The 23,434-nt window shown below is 38.4% G+C and overlaps 1 protein-coding gene across 5 annotated transcripts in view; it reads left to right on the top strand.

Moving 5' to 3' along the window:
• Positions 1-23,434, top strand: part of CLEC16A (C-type lectin domain containing 16A) — a 58,045-nt gene that overhangs the window by 29,635 nt on the left and 4,976 nt on the right. For 2 of the 5 annotated variants that reach the window (XM_058035304.1, XM_058035306.1), the window contains 6 exons: positions 549-677; positions 4,186-4,306; positions 8,568-8,719; positions 9,407-9,611; positions 10,317-10,484; positions 15,778-15,924. In XM_058035304.1, the coding sequence (XP_057891287.1) occupies positions 549-677; positions 4,186-4,306; positions 8,568-8,719; positions 9,407-9,611; positions 10,317-10,484; positions 15,778-15,924 (922 nt within the window). Of the gene's footprint in view, positions 1-548; positions 678-4,185; positions 4,307-8,567; positions 8,720-9,406; positions 9,612-10,316; positions 10,485-15,777; positions 15,925-21,458; positions 21,583-23,434 lie in introns of those variants that run through there. The other 3 variants (XM_058035308.1, XM_058035305.1, XM_058035307.1) reach the window with 3 other exon arrangements.

Below are 23,434 nucleotides of genomic sequence, written 5' to 3'. Positions count from 1 at the left end.
AATTATTTATGTGAAACTTCACAGCTCTTTATTTGATAAAATTCCATTACTTATAAAATCGAGTATAAAAAAAATTGCTTCAGCCTACATTCAGTGTCCCTAAATGGGACACTGGACTTATTATTTTTCCCTAAACAATATGAAAATCTTCCTATATCTGTCTGAAGCTCAGCATGTTCTGTCTTCTGAGAAAGTTCTGTTTGGAGAGAAAAAGTTATGAGAAACTTCCTTGTGATTGAAGTAACAACAAATTTAAGTCAAAACTTGAAATCAAACCTGGCAGAATTTGGTTTTTAGTGTTTGCAAATACCTTTTCCGTAATCTTCTGGAGTTTTTCCTGTGTTTTATTTGTATGAAAACTTTGGCAGTGTGTCTGGGAACAATGAGAGGTTGCATGGAGTTAAATGAAAGATTGCATATAAGGCCCTTAAATGAGACACAGTATTAAAAATTCTCAGAATTTTAAAATACACCAATCAGTTATATTTGAAACTAGAGACAAATGCTTTTTGTTCTGTATACTAACCAGTGCTGAAATATTTCTGTAGATGAAACCTATGAATGTAGAATACTTGATGATGGATGCCTCCATCTTGCTGCCCCCAACGGGGACTCCTCTGACCGGGATTGACTTTGTGAAGAGGTTGCCTTGTGGAGATGTAGAAAGAACACGAAGAGTGAGTAAGACTGTTTTCCTTCCATCTGCTTATGACAAAGTGATGCCAAAATCATTGAGCAATTCTAGGAGTACAAATACTTTTCTTAGAAAACTGCTTGATTGGAAGGTTCATCCATAAAATCATAAAACTTGCTGAAGACAGATCTGTGTAGAGCATATATAATAATTGCCTGCCCCAGTGGAGAAGCTTTTTCTCTGATTTCTTGTGTCTCGTCAATGCAACATGTTCTTGCACTGGGGTTTAAATTTTCAGACCATACAGAAAGCTACTTACAAAGGCATTTTGATGACACTCAATATATTGTCAGCTTCTTTTGTGATCTGCTGTCTCAATTATATTCCTGTAGTAAGAATCTCCATGGAAGACTGACTGGCTTAGTATCACTCATATTTCTAGACATGGCAAAAAATTTAATTTTACTTGGGAGCTCATCTTGGCAAGGTAATTTGTGATAGAGATTTGAAAATGAAGAGAGAACCAGCAAAGTATTTTTGTGACTGACACAATCCATAGAGGTGATACTGGCCTGAATGACAACATCCTCATTTTCATTCTTGGTTAATCAGTTCTTGGCCCTTATCTGGCTGTGTCCCAGAAGCCTTGCAGTGTCAGTAAATCTAAGAGATATTTTTTTCCTTCAAGAGTACTTGAATATACGTAGATAATAGAATTATATCAATGCAAAGAAACTTAGAGAACAGCACTTCCCAAATGATGATTTTGTGCAGTAACATATTTCCAGCAATCTTCTGAGAAAGTTCATTTTCATTGCTTATAAGCCACACAGCTTTTGTTATCACAGCAAGTTGTCGGATACAATACAGTGAATTATTTTGAAAAGTATTATTCTTAGAAAGCAGAAATGCTTCCTGAAATTCTGAGGCATTCAACAGAAAGATACTTAGAAATGCACATTAGTGGGAAATGACTGTTCCAGGATTTTCATATGCTAAATAAGGAATAGCTTAACTTCTGTTGGTGGAAATAAAAAAATCAATACAAATACTCCTTTTGATCCTTTGGGATGAAAGGATCTCCATCATGAGCAAGAATTCCCAGAATGATTCCTTGTTGGTGCTCCTTCCCCAGTCACACTGCACTCAGGGTTTGGTATTTCCTCATTTCCTGTGCTGCTGCCTTGCCCTGGCTGACCTGCCATGGCAAAATGCTGGACTCAGGTATCCCTTGTGACATTGCTGCTGCCACTCAACCTGATGAGGTTCTAAGGATGGTTTCAAATGCAAAAAGATTTGATTCTGAACATGCTCTGACATGATTCAAAAAAGTTCTCAAGTTTTACTTCCCTAGCAAGTGAACTTTGATTATATTATGAGTTCTTAACTGTTAGGATCTTACTTCCTTGCTATGGAAAGTCCCTGTAACTGGCAGCTCTTCTCTTTAACAACTTTAGGAGAAGCCCTCAAAAATCTCACTTTGTGAGAAGTTTTTGAATTACTAAGAACACTTTCTTGGGAATGTAATAAGATAGTGGTAGGCTTCCCTGCAAATTGATGTGTCTTTGCACATAGAACTTGTATATAGATGAGGAAATCAGGATCATAGTTGCATAATACTTTAATGTAGATAGAAATCCATATTTATTCCAAGTTAACAAAAAAACTAAAAGTCAGCCAAAAAAATTCTAGGCCACAGAACTTTTCTATTGTTTCGTTGAGATCTGATAAAATACATTAGGCACAGTATATTGATAACCAACTGTGGGCTGTCAGTATTGTAGGAAGCACAGCACAGTTTCCATTTCATCTGATGTTCTTGTTCATTTTATTTTTTTTGCAAAGGCTAAAGTTCTGATTTTATTTTCTACTCCTGTACTTCATTCTGCACTAAATGTGATTGCATGTTTGGAGATGAGTGTCATTCGTTTTCTAGGAAATAAATGTGATACAAATTAAGGCAGTCTAGGAGGAAGAGGTTTAAGGGGGCAGATAAGTGAAAGCTGAGTGATGGTTGCACTCCAAATTAAAAAAAAAATCCAAACAAAATCCTTGTTGGGTTTAACTTTTGGGTTACCAAAAATGGCAAGATTTTCCTCTTCTTGACTGAATTTGGCAAATATTAAACCAAGTACTGTGAATTCTTCTTGAAGGACTTGGTAGGAAAACTGCTTTATAGTAATCCTGTGTAATTTCAGTAAATCCACAATACATTAGAGTGCACTCCCTAAATGGGAGTGATCATCTCAGATTCTGAAGTGACTCTGTTCTCATGAATTAATCATATTTTTGTTAGATACCCTTGGTGTCCTTTGCTTCACATAATGAGATTACCCTGTTAAATTTCAGCTGCATCTCAAAGCCATTGCTTTGGGGTCATTTCATGGAAGAACCTGATGCATGGGTTCCCTCTCTTCATCCCTGTTGTGTCAGAAGTTCCTGGAAGCACTGCCAGTAGAGAGCTCAAACACTCACAGTTCTACTTCACAGGAGCCACTGTTCTGTTGATTTTAAAAATAGAGGAGTGAAGAGTTTTCCCTTAAAGCACTTTAGATTTGTTTTTCCTAGTACTTCCTGCAATCTGGGAGTTTCTGGGCACTGCAGCTGTTCATGAATTCAATGCTGTTACTGTAAAGCAGCAGTTAATTTACAGTACACCACAGAATTACTGTGTAGGAAACTCTTAAAAAGCAGAACACCGAAAGTAATAAAAAATGATTTTTCATTTGCTGTACTGAAAATGCAGTTCTTGTAGGGAAAGAGGATTATAAATGGGGCCTTTCAAAATGTGGCTAATAAAATGATTGTTCTTTGACACTTTGGGTCTTTGCATACCATATGTCATGAATTTGTAAATCAAAACTATCATATTCATTTCACAGAGCAGCTGTTGAAAGTTTCTTACATTCTGAAAGCTGTTAGAGCTTTCAGAATGCTTTGCCCTGATGAAGACCTTCTGAGAATATAAATTAAGTGCTCTGAGAAAGTTACATGTGGCTAGTTGTAGTGAGAACTGCAAATTAAAATGCAGAAATCCCCTCTGTTTCTGTCTTAACTTATAGACATATTAGCTAGACTTGGCCAGAAAAGTTATTACTGTTCTAAGTTCCAAATGTGAGAGTCTCTGAAGGTTGGTTGTGTAGGTGTCTATAGCATAGAAGTATTGCAAATACAATCAGTCTTAAATAATGATTAAATAAAAATATTCCAGGATTGTTTTTGCATAAACAGCTCCTGTAATTGTTTCCCTGTCAGTCACAGTCTGTGTAAGTGTGCCAGTGATACAAAGGCTCTGCTGCTTCTACTTCACTGAAAATAAATGGCAGGTTTCAGCTTCTTTCATGTCTTCTTTTTAACTAAGTTGGAAATTACATTCTACTTTTCCAATGTAAAAGGTATTACAATTTTAATTTCAATTTTAAATGTATTAAAAATATTTACTACAGCAAACTTGGGAATTGTAAAAGCCAGTATTTGTTTGTAAGATTCTGTTAAAATATGTAGTATTGGGTGTAAAAATATTCTGATAATCTTTTCTTTAATTTCTCAAGGCAATCAGAGTTTTCTTTATGCTCCGTTCACTGTCCCTGCACTTGCAAGGTGAGCTGGAAACTCAATTACCACTCACGAGGGAGGGAGATCTGATAAAGGCAGATGATGTTCTGGATTTGAGTAAGTAGCCCCTCAATTTCCTAAATAGTCTGATACAAAAATTACTGACTCTTTTTTCTCCTAAACTGCTTGTTACTGCTGTTCTTACTGAAACTACCTGAATTGAAGTAGCACAGTGTTGAGGTTCCACTGTGTGTTGTAGCATAAAAATGTATTTTGCAGTTGGAGTCTTTGCCCAAACAAGAGAGACAGGAGGATATCAAGGAGAATATCACACAAAGCATGCAGGATGCACAGGATTGCATAGGTGCCATACCTTGGCAGGAGACTGTGCAGTGGGCAAAGCATGACCCAAAAAATTACATTTGTGTGTCTTTTTTAAATACCACTTTGAGGGTGTTGTTGATTTGACAAATTTTCCTCAATCTCTATTAATACAAGGCTTTTAAAATTCTTGGGAACATTAAGATGCCTTCAGTGTTTATGCTTGTTTGTATACAAATCCTTTTAAGAGGGGAGTAGAGGTTAAGATGATCCAGTAATGGTTTCAGCTACTGTTTTGATTTGGAAAAATCCCACAGAACTGTATCAAAATAGCTCTATTTTTTCCTTTTGCCTGAATGTAATGATCATGTTTTATGTGAGCTTGATGAGGGAGATTCAAGTTTCTTGTAAAGAACCATATTTAATATTTTGATGCACATATGTTAAATGTGAACCTTTAGGTGTAGTTACAAGGTTGTCACCAGTATGTATGAACATATATAAATGTATGAACAGAGAGTCAGGTAATTCCACAAAAGGTTCATTCCATACTGCTGGATATGCTGTCATCAGAATTATAGCAACTGTTACTTTGCAGTGTTTTTCTACTGTCAGTAGTTTTGAAGCAATTACATATTTTGTGATAACTGTCTCACGTAGACTGCCTGTGAGGCTGGAGGTGTTTTCAGTCTTGTTTAGCAGCTCACTGTGTGAAGTCACTGGCAGCTCAAATTAACAGCCTCAGTGCTTGGTTTCAGGTGGTAACAGGATTCTGTTTAATGTTTCAAATGCCATGGCCAAGAGGTAAATGAGGATACATTTAAAGCTGTTTTTTCTTTGCTGAAACAGAAAAAAAGTAACATTATAGTTAAGTTTCTGTGCATATTTGGCAGACAGAGTGAGCAGGCTCTAGAAGGCCATCACAGTCAACATTTTTTTAAAAAGACTTCAGAAGAGTTTATGATAGAATAATTGAAGTTGTAAGGAACTTCAGTAGATCATCCAGTCTAACCCCCCTGCTCAAAGTGGGGTCAGCTAAAAAAGGTGTCCAGGATAATTTGTCATATTTGTGGCAAAGAGAGTAACCCAGAATGTGGTGCAGATATAACCAGGGACACCTCCTCTAACATGAACTAAATGTACTTCATGGGAACAAGGTGGATCCATGACTGTTTGATTTCTTGCTTAGTAAAGCTGGATATCATCCCAGATGGGTGCCTGCTGTTGGGAAGAGTTCTTCCTGTGAAGTGGGAGGTGCTGCATTCACTATCTTCAGCCTAATGCTTATCTTGGGCTGCCAGCTGTGCATACAAAGGGCTGAAAGTTTTCTGTAAGAGCTTTTAATGTCTGCAGATAATTTCTGGAATTGGGATGGCTGGAAATTATAAAATCATTAAAGATCAAGCCCCAAGGCAGATCAGGTGCATTTAGACCATATTGAGTAGCTGTTATATTCCTGAACATTTCTTACAATACAGTCTTTTCAGGCAAATATTTTTATAAACACAGACAACTATTTTCCCTGAATTTACATCTTCAGCACTGCAAGCAGCTGAGGTCTATGAACTCTCCTTCCTTGGCTGTATTTCCCAAAACTTGGGTTTTTCTTGGAGAAAGTTCACAGAAATTTTGGATCCAAGTAATGAAGGTGTAGCATCCAGGCTGGTTACAAACCTCGTTTTGCATGAGAAGAAATTAGCCATTGCTGTTAATCTCAGAAGAGGCACTCCAGTTCTCTGCAGCAGTGCCACACCAGGAAGCCATTCAGCCTGTGGTTCACTGTAATCAGACCAAATTTGAATAGTACTGAAGTTTACTGGGCTTGATATTTTCATCTGAATGTGGTTGGGTATCTCTAGCTGTTCCATAGCATAGCTGTAAGTATTCTTATAGCAGTTCACTGAAAATGTGTTTAACCACACTTTCTCTTCTGTTTTTGTCATCAAGGATGACAGTTTGACTCTTCAGCAGCTGTGAACTAGAAACAGTCATGTAAATGAACTACATTCAGTTGTATAGGCTCAAAGGATTCCTGTAACAGTTGCCTAATAAATGAGTAACTTTCCTTTCTGTTTCTTTTAAAGACTTTTACAGTAATGCTTTACTTCAAGATGTTGTCAGGTTTGAAATAAAAACTTTCTGTTCTAGAAGGCATTCTGCCCTTTGAGTTCCTGAAGTAGTGCAGTTTTGTACTTGGGCAGTTGAATTTGTATAGCAAGTATTTTAGCCTGCTTACTGTTGCACTAAAAACTTTGTAAATACTGGTCAAAAACTAGTATTTGAGAACTCCACAACTCTATTTGGTGTTGTGGCCTGTTAGTTGAGAATCTCCCAAAAGAGTCATCAGCCTGACATCTCCTGTTTGAAGGAGTCCCAATCCAAGCACTTTGTCTTGAGAAGAGCAGGAGTGCTCCAGGAATTCAAGTCAACTGAAATAACTGTTGATGGATTCATTTGGTGAAAGAATAAAAGAGGCAAGAAATGAAGCATACCAAAATCAGAAATATCCAGTTCTGCCTGGTGTCTGAGCTCCTTCTTTAAACAGGAATAAATCCTCTACAGGTTCTTACAGTAATACTTGCCAATCCTTTATGGATTTCTTGAGTCTTCCAGGGTTGTGAGAAGGTTAATGCAATCAATTCTCATGTTAACTGAATCATGTCCTGTATGTATTGCATTTATTGATTAAACTTGTTTTCTCAAATTTCAAAAGCTGACGGTAGATTCACACTGGTTAGCATTAATTATCCTCTTAATTGTGTTAGGGTTCTGTATTTCGTGCCTTTCTTTCCTACCACCCAATGAATTTTGAATGGATCCTGCTGGTAAAGGGTAATTGGTAGATTCACAGAAATGTTAGTTGGAAAGGATCTCTCACTTGTATTGTGGGGGTTTTTTGTGGGGAAGAGGAAGTTGGTTTGATTTTTGAAGCCTGAAAACCTTTGGTGATGTAAATTCCACATCATCTCTGGGTAATCAGCTGCACAAAAGAATTTCTTCCACCTCCTGACCATAATTCATGGCTGTTGTCTATGGTTATGTGACCTGCCACTGTGAAGAGCTGTACACATCCACTTGTAGTTTATCCTGCAGATGTTTCTAGTGTGAAAAGTGGTGTTAAATGCTTGTTTAGATGTCTGAATGAGTAAATAAATTCTACTGATTTGTATAGCCTTCACAATATTTTACTTGCTGTAAGTTGTACTAGATGAGAGAGAGGAAAAGACCTGTGTTTATCAAATATATGAATGAAAGTATCAATATGAAGCAAAGGAAAAAGCAGCTCTTAGTAGAGTTAGCAGAGCTCTGCTAGGGGTTGCACTGCAGTTTAAGGGCTGCTTGGTAGATTTCAGCTGATGTGAACAGGGTGATTTAGTCCCTTTTCATTAATAATGGGTTTGAACTGGAACGGGGCAGTGAGGAAATGGTGGAGAATGTATTTTGGGGTTTGTTGGAGGGGTTTCTGGAGTAAGAATCTGTTTGTTCAATATAAGTCAATGAAATATCAAACATTGTCAAAATACTGCTACAATTTATCTGGAGAGTCCAAATAATCTTGAAATTGAAATGAGTCCAAGAGCAAGCATAGGTTTCAGACCTGTAGAAAAGTAGCTTGTGTCAGGAGACAAAGTTTATAACAAGGTAGAAGCCATGGCCTGCAGTGGTGTTGGGTCTGGCTGTGGTTGTTAACAAGTTGAGACTTCACCTAGTGAGAGAAATAAGAATGTTGCAGTTTTACCCCTGAGGTGAAAGGAGCTCTTTTCTGAAAGGCAGTGAAGGTGATAAGAGTAAGCAAGGTGTATATGGTACCCATCTTATATTTATCTTGTATGTCTGAACCACTGTTGTTAAAATCTCTCCTGCCCTTTCTATGTAACTGTGATAGGCAAGTTAAAATATCTATTAAAAATGTGAATAGAAGGTTTAACCATGTATTATCAAGGTTGTTATATTTTTATATGTTAACGTTTTCTGTTATGTAGAATACCCACAGCCCCCCAGAATCCTCAACTTCAGTGTTATGTAACCTTTTTCCTTCCTTCCTTCCTTCCTTTAGATAACAGTGATCTGATTGCTTGTACAGTCGTAACAAAGGATGGGGGCCAAGTTCAAAGATTCCTGGCTGTGGATATTTACCAGATGAGTTTGGTTGAACCAGATGTTGCCAGACTTGGATGGGGAGTAGTTAAGTTTGCAGGCCTTCTGCAGGTAAGGGAAGTTGTAGTTTGGGTGGCCAGCTTTTCTGAGCTGAAAATCTACGTTTTATGTTGGATAAATAGTAATACCAGTATTAGCTTATATATTTAAGCTCTGTAGCATGCTTCCTTGTTTCTTTGGTCTTTTTTCTGCTTCCTGCCTTTTAAAACAATTCTGAATTTCTGAAGAAGTTTACGTAGGTAACCAGAGACACAATTGCAGATGGGGTAACTTCCTTAATATCTGATGGGCTATGCTCATTTGAAGACTGAAGTCACATCTGGTTAGGATTGTGTTCCAAGCACTTTACTCAAGTAGCTAATGAACTCACTTAGAGTTCTGATTTTCCTACACAGGTGGAGAAGGTGACAGGTTGTAATTTTGAAATGATGTGTGCTTATCTAAGGAATTTTTTCTCATTTGTCTCTTTATTGCCTTAACTGTTGCTGTTTGTATTTCCTGAAAATTTGCTGTGCTCAAATACTCAATCTCTATGAATACTAATTTCTGAAGAAGTAAGTCCAAGTTGTACAACTTGCAGAGTCTGGTTTGGTTTTATATTGCTGGGTTTTTTAACATGGAAACTGTCTTAGTAAGAGCTTTAATGAAACATTATCATAATACTTTCTTTCAATGTTAATATTTAATCTGTAGTTTAGAAAAGCTTATTGTAACTCTTTGCCTTCTGCTTCTCTTTAGGATATGCAGGTGACCGGAGTAGAGGATGACAGCAGAGCCCTGAACATCATAATCCACAAGCCTGCCTCCAGCCCTCACTCGAAGCCCTTCCCCATCCTGCAGGCCACGTTCATCTTTGCCGATCACATTCGCTGCATCATCGCCAAGCAGCGCCTGGCCAAGGGCCGCATCCAGGCACGGCGCACCAAAATGCAGAGGATAGCAGGTGGGTGGTGTCCTGCAGTGGCTCTGGGAGACAGCACTGGGCTGTCGTGGCAAATCACTCTGTAATGTCAGGCTGAGGCACACTGAGGAGTGGTGGGCTACAGAAGACTCTAAAACAGGACTGAGTTTCCAAGGAATAGATTTACTTCCATATTTAACTTAGAATTTATAAAGTGGATATGTGACACTTTAATTTTTTTTTGCATGAAGCAAGGCATAAAAGCAAGTTTGAGGATATTATTACTTGATATTAAAAATTTTAGATTGAATGAATGCAAAGGCATTTATTTTCCATCTTAAAGCTGATTGTCTCTTTAAATGGCTTTCTGCAGTGTTCTGTTTTAACTAATGAATTACTTTATTTCTGCAGGGAAAAGCAAAAAGGTTTTTTTTATTGTTAATAACTCCTATGGTTTTTTAGTGAAAGGGACTTCCTGTAATCCTGGGGTTTTTTTCTTTTCCGCTGAAATTTTGAGGTTTCCCTAGTGTGAATGTGGTGTAGACAGCAATGTAGAAAAGGTTGCCAGAAGCACTGACTCTTTAGTTTGTCAGTGCATTTGTAACCATAATTAAGAGGTAAATGAAAGCAAGTTATGTTAAAATCTGGTTTAGTCTTAGGTCCTGAGCAAACTATCAATTTTCTTGTCACCTCTTTTTCCTTTTATGTATTTGAGTAACAAAAACTATCAATTGTGATTAAACATAGCTCTCCTGGATCTTCCTGTTCAGCCTTCAACTGAAGTTATGGGTTTTGGACACAGCTCTGGAGCTGCAGCCCAGCACCTCCCATTTAGATTCTATGACCAGTCCCGGCGTGGGAGCAGTGACCCCACAGTGCAGCGCTCTGTCTTTGCATCTGTTGACAAAGTCCCAGGTAAGATTAGCATTCATTAACAAGCAGGTTTTGCTTTGTGATTTCTGTCTGCAAAAACTGTACTGTAACTTGTACAAGCAGTGAAAAGCTTATTGTGGTGTGTTCCTGAGCATACAACTCCAGGATGAGGCTTACGGCAAAATTTACTCTGAGAGAAACAAATAATACCTGGGTGTGTATTGTGGGTGCGTTGTGAGCAATACTTCCATGGCAGTTTCCCCAGATGTCTTAATACCTTGCCTTCCTTACAAATCAAGTTAGTTTAAATCATGCTTTGCATACTCAGTATTTATGCAACACATCCGGATCTTCCTGTTCAGCCTTCAGCTGAAGTTACAGGTTTTGGACACAGCTCTGGAGCTGCAGCCCAGCACCTCCCATTTAGATTCTATGAGCAGTCCCAGTCAGTTGTGTGTATTTCCTCCTTTAATTCGGTTATGAATGTCTTCATGCTGGATTGTGGAAACAGCTGAAATGTTGTGCACTGCCACATTTCCCTCAGAGTGAGCAAGACAGAAAAGGGCCGCAGCTACATTAGCTTGGAACTGGGATTAAAGGAATGATTCTAAATCAATGAGCTCTTTGCTTTTTTTTCCTCTTTATTGTCTGTTTCACAAATTGACTTCTCTGCAAAAATTCTTTTCCAGATGACTATTTTCCTTTTGGGTTGAGTCATTTTAAAGGGAAATCTCATACTGCTTGAAAGTACTTAATTGTGCTGTATTATACAAAAGATTTCATTACCTCTTACTGTCAGTCATTTCACAGAACTCAGCATTTCTCTTTAAATGTGATTCAGAATTCAAATGCACATAATTCAGATTACTTAGAATGCAGATTTTTTACTGCTTTAGAATTGGAGCTCAGTTACCTGAGTCCTGACTGGGGAACAGAAATTATAAAACCATGGGTATTGTCAGTCAGTGCGTCAAAGACCAGTGTATGATGTGTGAGGGGAGTGTTTTCCTTATTTGACCAGACTTCCATGGAAAAGGTGTGGTTGTAAAGAGTCCAGTGTTACTGTTTCAACTTTCTCTAGGAGTGCTTTTGTGTTCCTAACGAATGACTTCATCTGCTAATTCGAAGGGGAATACTGGGGATGATGCAACATAGTCGTTTGTTCAAGCAATGACATCCTTTATTTGAATCCAGGAAATGTAGAGTTCCACTTGCAGATCCAGAGGGAAAAGTATTTTAAAGCTTTTATTTGATACAAAGCATAAGAAATGAGGCAGGCCACTGGAAGTATATCAAATACAACATCATTGAAATGCATTTTATGACAGGTAGTAATAAAATAAAAATTGATTAATATCCTGTGTTTACATCTGATTACAAAACCAGTATCAAATATGGGTTTGTTATCTTATCTTTGCTGAGGAATGAATAAGCTTTCCTTGTTCTTAGTGATTTTTATAGGAATCTGTGTGCTTATCCCTTAATCAGGCTTGCAATGATTTTTACTTCAAGAGGAGAATTTTGTGGCTTTGAAAAAATTACTGAACAAGTTGCAATTAAATTACTGGCTTCATGTATGCATTTCTTAACTGTTACAGCTCCAGCTGGTGTTTGAGTTCTGCAGAGCTCGCACAGTCAGTTAATTTGGTTGTACTTTTAATACTCAAATTATGCTTTCCCTTGGTGATGTCCTTTGTAGATTTAAAGCAGAGCTGTTTTTATGGCAACACTTTTAGAAGACTAATTACTACTTTTGTTAGGACCATGTTGGCTGTCAGTGCTGTACAATCCAGCATGGTTTTTAAGAAATTAACACTCATATCAATGTTTTCATTCCTCCTGCAAGTTTCACTCTGTGAACTTTGATACAGCTATTCAGTTCCCTAATTCCTATTGTCAATGAATTTAGAATTTTCAAGAACACTAATTGCAGTTGTCTGGTTCAGTTTCTCTCATGGTGCCTACATAAAGCTCTGCATATGTCACTAGAGAGCCTGCAGTTAACTTCTGTGTTCCCTTATTGTTGTCAAACTGGGCTTCATTTTCCTTCATTGTTCCACAGTGCAAAGTTAAAATCTTGGTGTCTGGGGGAAAGAGGGTGAGCATTGTTATAGCTTGAAACTGGATTTTGTGCAGGACAAGTGAAGGGTGATGAGAATGTCACAGACCATGCTTCAGAACATCCCCCTGTGAAAAGTGCAGGGACATGCTGTGATCATCTGCTGGACTGGACAGTTCAGTAGAGAACAACGTAAGCAAAATCCCTCACTTGATCAATTTTGTCACCATGAAGTCATGGCTATGAGTATACTCCAAGGTCTATTTAAAGTTTCTGACCTTTGCTAGAATGTTAGAGCATTTTAGGGATAGTGTAGCTGGCTGGACTCTTCACCATCTCATCTATTAGCTATGTATGAACATATTGTACTTCTGAAGCAATCTATGTAAATAAAGAACACTGTTTTTAAAGAAACCAGCAGATTTGGTAGGGACCCTGTGAACAGATGTCTTCCATTGAAAGTAAATAAATAATGACTTCCTCTTCAAGCAAACTCAAGAATTAGTTTCAAGTATCAGCTCTATTCTGAGATTTATATACCCCGCCTGTCTTAAGGGAAATGTTAACGATTTCCAGCAAAAGGTACATCTAAATATTTTAACAAGTGTGGTTGCTTACCTACTAAGTAAATTTATTTTGAAAAGCAAAAGATTCAAAAATCAATAGATTTCTCTTACTATTTTATCCATTGTTAATATCTTAGTAGATGATAATAAGGTTTTGAGAGGAAAAAAGTAGGAGGAAAGCTTGTTAACATTAGCATGGCAAGCAAGTTATAACCATCTTCATTTTAAAGTCTGAAGGAAAAAAATCATCCATAGGTTTGGAACCCTTTGTGTAATACAAACTAACATTCCTGTCATCATCAGATTAACTTCCTTACTGTTATTTTGCTTCCTGTAGCTAGGATTAATTCTGCTCACATTTTCTTTGCAGGTATTTCCAATAGGAGTTTCCTGATTAGAGGTTTTTTCCTTGGTCAGTAGTTTCCCAGTTACAGTATTTTGAATTATTCAGGCTTACCTTTCCTTCCTATCTAAATTAGCTTCCATTAGCGCATTTAAAATTCTTCCTTTGCAGTTGTTTGGGGAGAGAAAATATGTTGAGGTCATTTTGAAGCAAATGCTCCCATGTAAGGACATGAATCCATGAGTGCTGTTTTGCAGAAGCTTTGGGCTGGCAATCCTGCTAAATCAGACCAGTTTTCCCTATGACAGTCATGGGAGACCTTGTCTACTTATTTCTGCTGTTCTGCTGAGGGTGGAAGGTTTCTTCTCCCTTGAAATGCAAACTTTGTGGCTATAGAATGCTTTATCCACAGGTACAGCCTTTACCAGCCCTGTAAGGGAAGCTAAATATCTTGATGTAAGCTCTTCTGTAGCAGTGGCTTTAGGAACTGTTCTTAATTTCATTCACCTTAACAGTTGGCTTTGCCTCACTTCTGTGGTCACAAGTGGGCTGGTTGGTTATTCCTTGTTACCCCATCCTAACTGATATTTCAAACTATGAACTGTGTATGAAAAATCTAATGTACATTTTCTGTGATTAAAAACTATAGAACTCATGGCCAGTGATACATGTGGAAGTCTTTCACATTTGAGGTGGTTCAGTTTGTGGTTAACTTTTTGCAGACTGTCAGGTGTCACTGTGTAAACTCAGTTTAACTTACCTAAGTGATTGTAGATCAGTCACTTTTGGTTTCTGAAATAAAATGCATGGATTTATTTACATTTGTAGGACAATTAGTTCCTTACCAAATATTTTGTTTTTCACTGAAAGACATCTCTCCTGCCTTGGTAGTGATTTAGTTCTTTCAAGTGGTGTTCATCTTGAACATAATGAATGTAATTTAACTTGGTAAAAATGACATTTAGATACCTATCTAAAGCTATGCTGCAGTGCTACAGAAATTCAGGTGGCATTGTGTTTCTGCAAGTGGTTTTGAGTCTAATTCTTGGGTAAGCGTGGGAGGTAGAATGTAGGAGGTGGGATTACAGATTCAAGTCAGATTATTAACAGGACAGATGTTTGTGAGCTTTCTTCTGTGCTTTCATCACTGTTGTTTTCACTTGTAGCACAGCCTGTCAGTGTGTTGCTGCTAACAGCATTTTCCTGACTTGGTATATCTACATTTCAAAGCTTTCAGAGCTTCTTGTAACATGTCCATTTAAGCTGAGTTTTGAGTGGTTGCATCCTGTATGGCACCAGCACCTTCCCTATATAGGAGATTCTCTGAGTGAATCATCCATTCACTGCCAAGGGAGATTCCCTGTATAAAAGGATAAAGAACTGTGTTGTGTGTTTTCAGTCTTACCTGATTGTCAGATACTTTCCCTTTCAGTGTTGACTGTTCAGTGAAGGTAGCAACTAGAGTATTGTTAGGTGTTTTGTAGTCCACATTGTGGCTACTTTCAGTACTTCACAGGACTGCCAAAAAAACTTCTGCATTAGCACTTTCCCATGAGAGAGAGGGAGGAGAGCTGCAGAAGCAGAAACGTGGTGTGCCTCACCTCACCTTCACCACAGCCCGTGGTGAAGGCACTTCTTTTGCTGTAAGAAGTGCATCAACTTCTGAAAAGCTGCTTGCTAGCAAAACCTGAAGAGGTGGCTATAGGTGTGTACTTATAGAAGGAGAAAGGAATGAATGCAATCTGGTTAGGAAAGAAAAGGATGCTACCCTGCAAAGAGATTGAAGGAGAATTACACTAGAAGCCAGAAAATGACTCATCTAAGAGGTGCTGTCGGACACTGCATAGACCTTTCCAGTCTTTCCTTCCACACTGGAAAAAATTCAGTTTGTGAGAGGCTGGACGAAATTCAGTGCCAGCATTAGATGTGATTGATTAAAATTTTCTGAAGTCGTGTCTAGTAAAAAAATGTAGGTCTTATATCCAAGAGGGTTTTTTGTTCGCTTTTGACTTAATTGTTTTCCTTATCATGTTACGGTCTGTGACCTGTGAATATATTGACTATATCAAAAATCGAAAAGTTTCAATATGTTTTGACTGTCTGTGCAATCTCTAAGTTTTAAAATGCTTTTAATCCCTTAAACTCTTTACTTATTGATCAGCACTTGTAGCCTGTTTTCAGTCAGGTGCATTCAGACTTCTCTGGTTTCCAGGATGAAGGTGGGAAAGGGCACATCCTCTGGGTCACTGCATGAGGTTGGCATCGCCTTCATACAGGATTTGCTTTTACCCTTTCCCAGTTTGTTCAACAGCTTAACTCTTTTAAGATTGCTATTTAACTTGTAAACTTCACTGTCCTGTTTTGCAGGCTTTGCTGTAGCCCAGTGCATAAATCAGCACAATCCATCCCCGCTCTCGTCACCGTCCCCTTCCAGTGGCAGTGGCAGTACAGGGCGCTGTGACTCAGTGACTGCAAGCTCGACATCCACTCCTTCTGCTGCTCAGAGCCCAGCAGGTATTCACTCACCACCTTCAGCCTAGGCACTAAGGGATGCAGAGCAGATCATTGTAAAATTAAGTTGCTTTGTTACTGGATTCAAAGAGTAGGGCTTTATGGTTTTAGATTACTTAATCAACTAAGCCAATTAAAAGTAAATTGTAGTATAAATTGCAGTGATCGCTTCAGCTTTCTGGAACTCTAAATACTTGGCTTCTTTCAGTAGAGACTTTAAGTATTGGTGAAATAATGTCCTGCTTGTCTGACTTCTCTCCTAGCACAAACAGTTTAGAATGTTGAGGATTTTTTTTTTTGTCAATGGTTTGTTTTAACTGAAGTATTGCTTTTTTTTTTTGAACTGGGTGACATTTGCTTTTGTGTGTTTATCTGATCCTCAGGGTAATTTGTAACAATGGGCCAAATATGAAATATTTGAAAATAATTATTTAGGATATTAATATTGCAAAGTTTTCGCAATAACACTCTTGTGGCTGAACACCTCCACGTTTCAGGAGGCTGTTTCATTGGTGCAGAAGAGGCTGCAATATAAATAGACTGACAGTGTAACTTTCACAAATGTAGGTTGCATGTGTTTGCATTGGTCAGTATATTTAGTGGGTATGCTTAAACTGAAACTTCTTTTTGCATTATTCCTCCCTTTCATGTAGTATTTGTAGAGAATCTTGTAGCATTGTCTGTTCTGAGTGCAAATTGTGTGAGGCAAAGCCTGAGGCTGGAGACTAGACAAGGGTGCATCCTGAAATGCTTTCATGCTGGAAGTGACCTACTCTACCTCATTTTGGTTATAAAACAATAGAGGGAACATTCTCAAGACCTTTTCAAGCAAGCCCTCATTTTAGTGGTCACTTACAATGTTGATCATTCCTTGAGAGGGTTGATCAGGCTACCCCTTCTAAGATGTGCCATTTTGCCTTTATTTGGAAGGCCCATCTATATCTAAAATTTGTTGCAGTCCTACAGGAAATGATGCAACTTCTTTAGGTATTGAGTGTTTTTAGGTTTCACTGAAGACCAATATGTTTCAAGTGAGTGTCCCTGAAAGAAATACTGCTGGAAAGGGTAATGAAAGAGTGCTGATGAAGTTAAGGTACAATAAATATTTAAAGCATTCTAGCAGCCAGACTCTAGATTAAAAAGCATCTATTACCTTGAAAGATTAACACATAGTCAAAATAGTCCTGCAATATGTGTAATTTCAGAATATAATTTGGATATTTTTATATACCATATATTCAAAAATTTATTTCCTCTATTGCCAAGTGATTGCTGTTACCCAGTCTCTTCATGGTCCAGGTAATATGTAGTCATTGCACAGAGAAGTGCTGTCATTTGTCAGAATCCTCAGGCTGGATTGGCACTACAAGAAAACATGAATTTGATGACATGTTTCTCCTTAGCAGTGTAAAAAGGCTCATGTACAGTGTCCTCTGCTGTATTTGAATCCTCTATGGTCAGAAAGAGAAATGCAGCTACAGGTTCTTACCAAGAGTATCTAAGAGAAAACTGTGGTAAAGGAAATGAAAATAAAGAATCTATATTATTTCTGTAAGTATAAGCAATTCAAGCTAGTTCACAAAAATATCAAGCAAGACTATGCTTTGCTTCAGACTGAGGTGTTTCAAGCACACATAATCTGATTTCTATGAAAAAATGCATAGATCCAGAACATACAATTACTCATCAAGTATAAAAAGATAGTGAATTATTGAAGTATCATCACAGACTGTAGTTAACAAAATTGCAGTCTGCTTACACAGTATATTGGCATTTGTGTTACATAAAATTGTTTGTTTTTCCTGCATTTTAAAAAGCTTGATGACAGGAAGCTGCTCATTGATTTCCAAAAAAAAAAAGAAAAACAAACAACAATAAACACAAACTATTCCCTACCTTCCTCACCCCTGAAAATAAAGATAAAAATAATGAAAAAAACCCAGACTAAAACCAGAGGAAAAGTATTTTGGAGTGCCTGATTTCAGTATGCACTTTGCCAGTTAGGTTGCATGAACTGCCCACCTTGACCTTCATTGTGACTTAATCGTAAAGTATGTGCAAAATGTCACGTGTCGTGCAGGAAAACTGTCTTTGGGTGTGCTTTGATTATTTTTTTTATGTGATGCTCTAGCAGATGTAGCTGTGAGGGTCCAATTCTGGGTCCTACCACTGGGCCCAGTCCCCTTCAGCCGAGTCAGAGGGAACGAACCTGACAATGTGCGTCAGCTGCTCCAGTCCCAAATCAGAACTTGCACTGATCTGCTGCAGGGATGACTTTTGTTCTCCTCAGAGGGCAGTTACAGAGAGGAAGGCAGTGGCTTTATGTGCATGAGCAGGTATTTTATTGCAGTAGGATAATGCACAGTTGGAACGGAGGTGCATGCATGTGGCTTAGGGGTTTTGCTGGACCATATTTGCTCTGGCCTGTAGGATCAAGAATCCCTGCCATATATGTGGCTGTTCAAAGGACCAGTGGTCAGGTCAGACTGATGTGTTGGCTGTTAGTGTTAGAAGTGTATTTGGTGCATAGCTGCAGCATATCTAATAGTTTAGTTTCTTTCTAGAAGAATGTCATTAATGCACAGAAACTGTTCCTAAAATCAGACTAAAGCAATAAGTGTGCATAATTCTTCAAAGCTGCTGCCCTGGTCTGTACCAAACTGCTTAGTGTAGTTGCAGGCAATAATGAACACAAGTAGTGGTTTAAAACCTGTGGGTGAGTTCTGATGGTGGCTCAATGTCCTTATTAGAGACTAGTGAGAATTCTGAACTCCCTAGGTCTTCTGGAAGGTGTGAATGTAGGAAGGGTTTTCCCCAACCCCCAGAGCCCTTTTGACACTCTTTGCCAGTCTCAGTGTCTGTTCGGTAGTGGCATTCTTGGGATCAGTGCCCCTGCATTAACTGATTGACCAGTTTACTGTAAGTTTGAATATTCTCCCTTTTGTAATACTTACATGGAATTGTGATCTGTAGTGGAAGCTTGCCAGGGCTGTGGCATGAAAGTGGGGCTCTGTTTGGCATGTGCAAGGGGCTGTTCTGTGAACTTGTGCATGAACAGAACTCTGCTGAAGGAGGTGACAGTGCCATGAGCACAGTCTGTGTTAGATCAGGTCATGCTGACCACTCAGCTGGGATGTGGAAACAGCTGTTGGTATTCACCCACTTCTGTGTAAAGCAGTGGTTTTCCCTTAGCTTAACCACTTGAGGACAGTTGAAGCTAAAATGCCTTTCCTCTTCTGCCTCTCAGCAGTGACTTGCATGATGTGAAGTAGCTCCTTTGAGGAGGAAGTAACCAGTCTGTGATGAGCAGCAAGCAGTTACCAAAATCTGTTTTATGTCCCAAGGTAGCCCCTGAATGCTGCTGCCATGTGTCACATTTGACTCTGTCTCATTTCCCATTCCATTTTGAACACACACACAAATGTCTGTGCCCCTCTCTGCCCCTCCTTCCCTGCTCCCCTGTTTGTTCGGGCACCTGCTCAAGCTGTTGAGCATGAAAAGCATCCTGGGTTGCTCAGGAACTTCAGACAAGAAGGCCAGACTAGATAAAGGGGAGATGCCTATCTGGACTTCAAGGAAACTACCTCAACTACCTTCCTTAGGAGCAACATCTTAAACCACACAGCTTTTTATACTGTGAACTTGTGATTATAGTGTCCTAAGTTACAGTCTGTTGACAGATTTAAACTGGTCAGGGTTTAATATATTTTAGATGATACTTGTAAATCTTCACAGAATTGTCTCAGAAAATGAGATTTGGAACATAGACACCAATTTTTACATAAAACAGTGATAGATGAGAACAAAATAGACAAATTGCATGTTAATTAAGAGAAAATGTTACAACATGGAGGATAAATTGATGATTAAACAGCAAAAGCTCCTTCAAAAATGTATCACAGGGAAAAGTTATGTTAGTTCAATGTTTTGTAAAAATAATTTACTTGTTATCACTCATACCTGCATCAAACAGTCCCACAGCATTGCATCAGTTGCTTTGTCATGAGTGAAATAAACTCCTAGGACTCCCAAGTTCATTGGCTATCCTACCTAGTAGTTGTCAAGCTGCTTTATGGCACAGATATTTTAAAGACTGGCAGCTCCCCCATTTGCAGTGTTTGGGGATTAAACTTAGCCCTTTACAAGATTATTGTTCTTTAAAATTGAAAAAGCAGAAATCATCCCTCAAAGAAAGCAGATTGCTTAGCAAGACAGAAAAATCAGTGTCGGGTTCTGCAAGTCCAGCTATCAGGTTGGTTTTTTCTTTGTATTTAGTTTTTTTTTTTTTTAATTATCATGTGCTTTTGAAATGTTATTATGCATAAGGTAGAAATGTTCTCCTTAGACAGATTTCAATAATCAAGTTTCAGAGCTTTGAATACAGTTGTGTCTTGGCTACTCCTGCTGGAACTGTACACTTCTTTAAAGTGCTTATTGTCATATATGCCAAGGATTAGATATAGAAGCTCTCTTACTGTAAGTTAGCAGTCTTCCAGAATTATGAATGTATTAATGTCATCTGTGCTGTATTTTATTACTTTTTAAGCTGTCTTAACTTTTAAAAAGCAATTTGCTTCAGTACTTAAGAAAATGTTTACATTAGAGCAATAGGTAATGAGGACTTCACAAGGCACTGATCTGTGCCACTTAAGCTGTATTTTGTGCTTCTGGCAGGTATTGGTGATAAAAGATCTAAAATAAGTACCAAGAACTGTCCCTTGTTGCAGAGAACATGTTGGATTCCAGTCTGAAATTAAATTTCCATTCCAAGGAGAGGGTGATTAATCAAGCTTAGAAGAGCAGTGCCTGCCTTCCTATTGAAACCATCTCTGTCTCTTCCCTCTATAATCAGTAATGTAAATGTGGTTTGACCTCCTGTTCTGTGAAGCTCTAGTAATTTTCTGACTAGGTGAGGAAGTACTTTTGTTCTTAGAAAGTTTCTTTTCTAGGAACTTTCTATGCACCAAGCATCATCATCTGAACTGCTGTTATCTTTTCAAACGCTGTGTTTGGTTTTATCATAAACCAAATGTAAATGCTACTGTTGGGTTTCAGAATAGTAGGGCTGAGTGATCTGAAGTGTTGTCACGTGCACAGTACTGCACATAATTCATGGCCAGGGGAAAGGAGAATAATTCTGTGTCACCAGAATTTATGGTAAAGAACTTCTCTCAAAGTTTCTAAAGCAGGTGAGTAGATTATAATGCAGATAAATACCTGCCCGCCCTCCTTGATGTTGATATTGCCAGACATAGCCCAAACTTACAAACATTTTCAGATAGGAAGCAAAGCATTAAATTAATATAAACTCATTTATTTCGAAAGAATGAATACTTCCTGCTTCAGAAGTATTTCCCAAAAGTAGAAGGCTCTTGGTGTGGTGTCAAATTGTATTCAAGATACCAGCAGTTACGGGTGTGTCCTTGTCACTTATTCTTGTTGCTGCTCTAACATTTATCCTTTGTCTCCATTCCAGTTTCCCTCCCCTGTGTCATTGTTGAAGGCTCTGTATGATTTCTGGCTGTGTTTCCCTCTAGTAAGGTCTGGCAGGAAAGGACGCCGGCGGGTGTTTAGTCTGTCGGAGGCTGACAGTCACGGTGGACACTGGGTTTAGGCCTTCCAGCAGCAGCTGCAGCAGAAACTCCCGCAATACCCACTCAGGCAGGTTCCTCCATAAGCCTTCACAAGCCCATAATAATCAGTAGAACATATTTGCTTTCCATGCTGACAGCAGTGACAGTGAGGTAGGAAACTGAAGAAAGCGTTATAATATTTGTCTCTGCATTTTGTTTTGGGAGAACTGTAAATCAATAATGAGCTGTTCCTGAAAGCCTTATCTGTGGCTTCTCCCTTGTCTCTGGGCACTCGTGCCAAAGGTGGAAATTGTGCTATCAAGCCTCCAGCTTCAAAGCAGCCATGTCTTCATTTGCACAGGGCAGCCCTGGCTGTAGTGAAATTCAGTAAACACAGGCTCCTGAATGGACAGTAATGCAGGTCCTTGGCCAGCAGCAAGAAATCTCTTTATAGCACAGGTCAAATGGACAGGCATTCAGCATAAGACTGTCCCTGGTCTCTGATGGCACAAGCTTAATATTTCTGTGATCATCAGGTTCTGGCAGATGACTTTATGGACTGTTTGATTGTCCTTACCTGAGGAGGTGAGGAGGAGGAGCAGATGCAAAAAAATATCGAAATACACTCCAGATGACCTTTGTTATATAATCTGTTTGAACTTGTATCTAATTTTCTTTTCTTTTGCTCCTGTCATGGCATGAAGCTACTTTACTCTGCTAGTATTATATAAACACCCTTTTTCATCATTATAAATTTAATTTGCAACTTTTTGCCTAATGTCTTGTAATTTGTATTTTTGTTATCCTTTCATAGTATGTTGCTGTACAGCTTAGGACACTTCACGGTAGATGTCTATTCTTTCCTTTTTCTGTTCTTTTCAAACTTCTTTCACAATAACCCTTCTTAGCATAAGTTAATATAACAAGTTGAATGTTTTAGTTGGTTTTTTTTTTGTTGTAACAATAATCTTTGTAGTATTAAAGAAGTGCTGAAAAACATGTAAGGCTGTTGAAGGCTCTGCATCCAAAGAGAGCTAATAATACTCCAAAACTTGCAAAATTACACCTTGTTTTCAATAAGTACAATAAGTTTGGAGGTATGGAAGACTGTTTGCTAGAGCTCAGTATTAAGATCAAAACCATTTTAAGAAACTGACTTCTCTCTCCCTGGTTTTGCTGCAGATTTGGCATATATTTTGTGCCAAAACACTCTTGCCTAAGTACATTGAGGCTGGGGAAAGATTAATAGAAATGCTGTTTTCTAGTATTAGGTGATAGCCTTTTGATACTTAAGAGCAGAGCATATCTCGGTGACTGGTGGTTTTATCCAGGGAAAAATTACAAATTTTCTTTCTATCCAAAAGTCAAACTGCACCAAAATGTTGGGAGTTTGGATTTTGAAAGCCAGTTAGTATTTTTATATATAGTATAAAGGGAAATTCCAGATAATAAGTAGAGAAATTAATCTGTAGATATGCTGAGTATGTGAAACTCCTTAGAAGCAAGAGCTTGGTACCTGCTTAAGGACAGACATTCTTGTGAGCTCTAGACAGTGTTAAGAACTCTCTCTCCTCCACCCTTTTGTGTGTTGGGATTTGTTTTCTGATCATTTTGACAGTGGTGCCTCCCTGGGTTACAGCAATTGGCCACTGTTCCCTGAAATTCAATGCCACAGTGATGGAAACCAGGCTGGCAGTGACAAAAGACATCCTGAGAAGGAGAGAGACTGGCTTCTAGCAATATCAATAACAGCTGGAGGGAAGCACAGGAGAGCTCTGATCTTGTATTCTCTACAAATGCTGCCACTGAAATACTGGGCAGTGTATTTTGCTCACAGTTTTTGATACTTTTGTCATTCTTTTTAATGTTTTTTTTGAGACTTTTGTGTAGAAAATTTGGACTTGTTAACTCCAGATACTTTTTTTTATGAAGACTTTTTC

This window comes from Melospiza georgiana, chromosome 16 (genome assembly GCF_028018845.1).
Source record: "Melospiza georgiana isolate bMelGeo1 chromosome 16, bMelGeo1.pri, whole genome shotgun sequence".
In the NCBI taxonomy this organism is placed as follows: domain Eukaryota; kingdom Metazoa; phylum Chordata; class Aves; order Passeriformes; family Passerellidae; genus Melospiza; species Melospiza georgiana.
The sequence above is the reverse complement of the archived record's forward strand: the minus strand, read 5'-3'. Positions and strand labels throughout refer to the sequence as shown.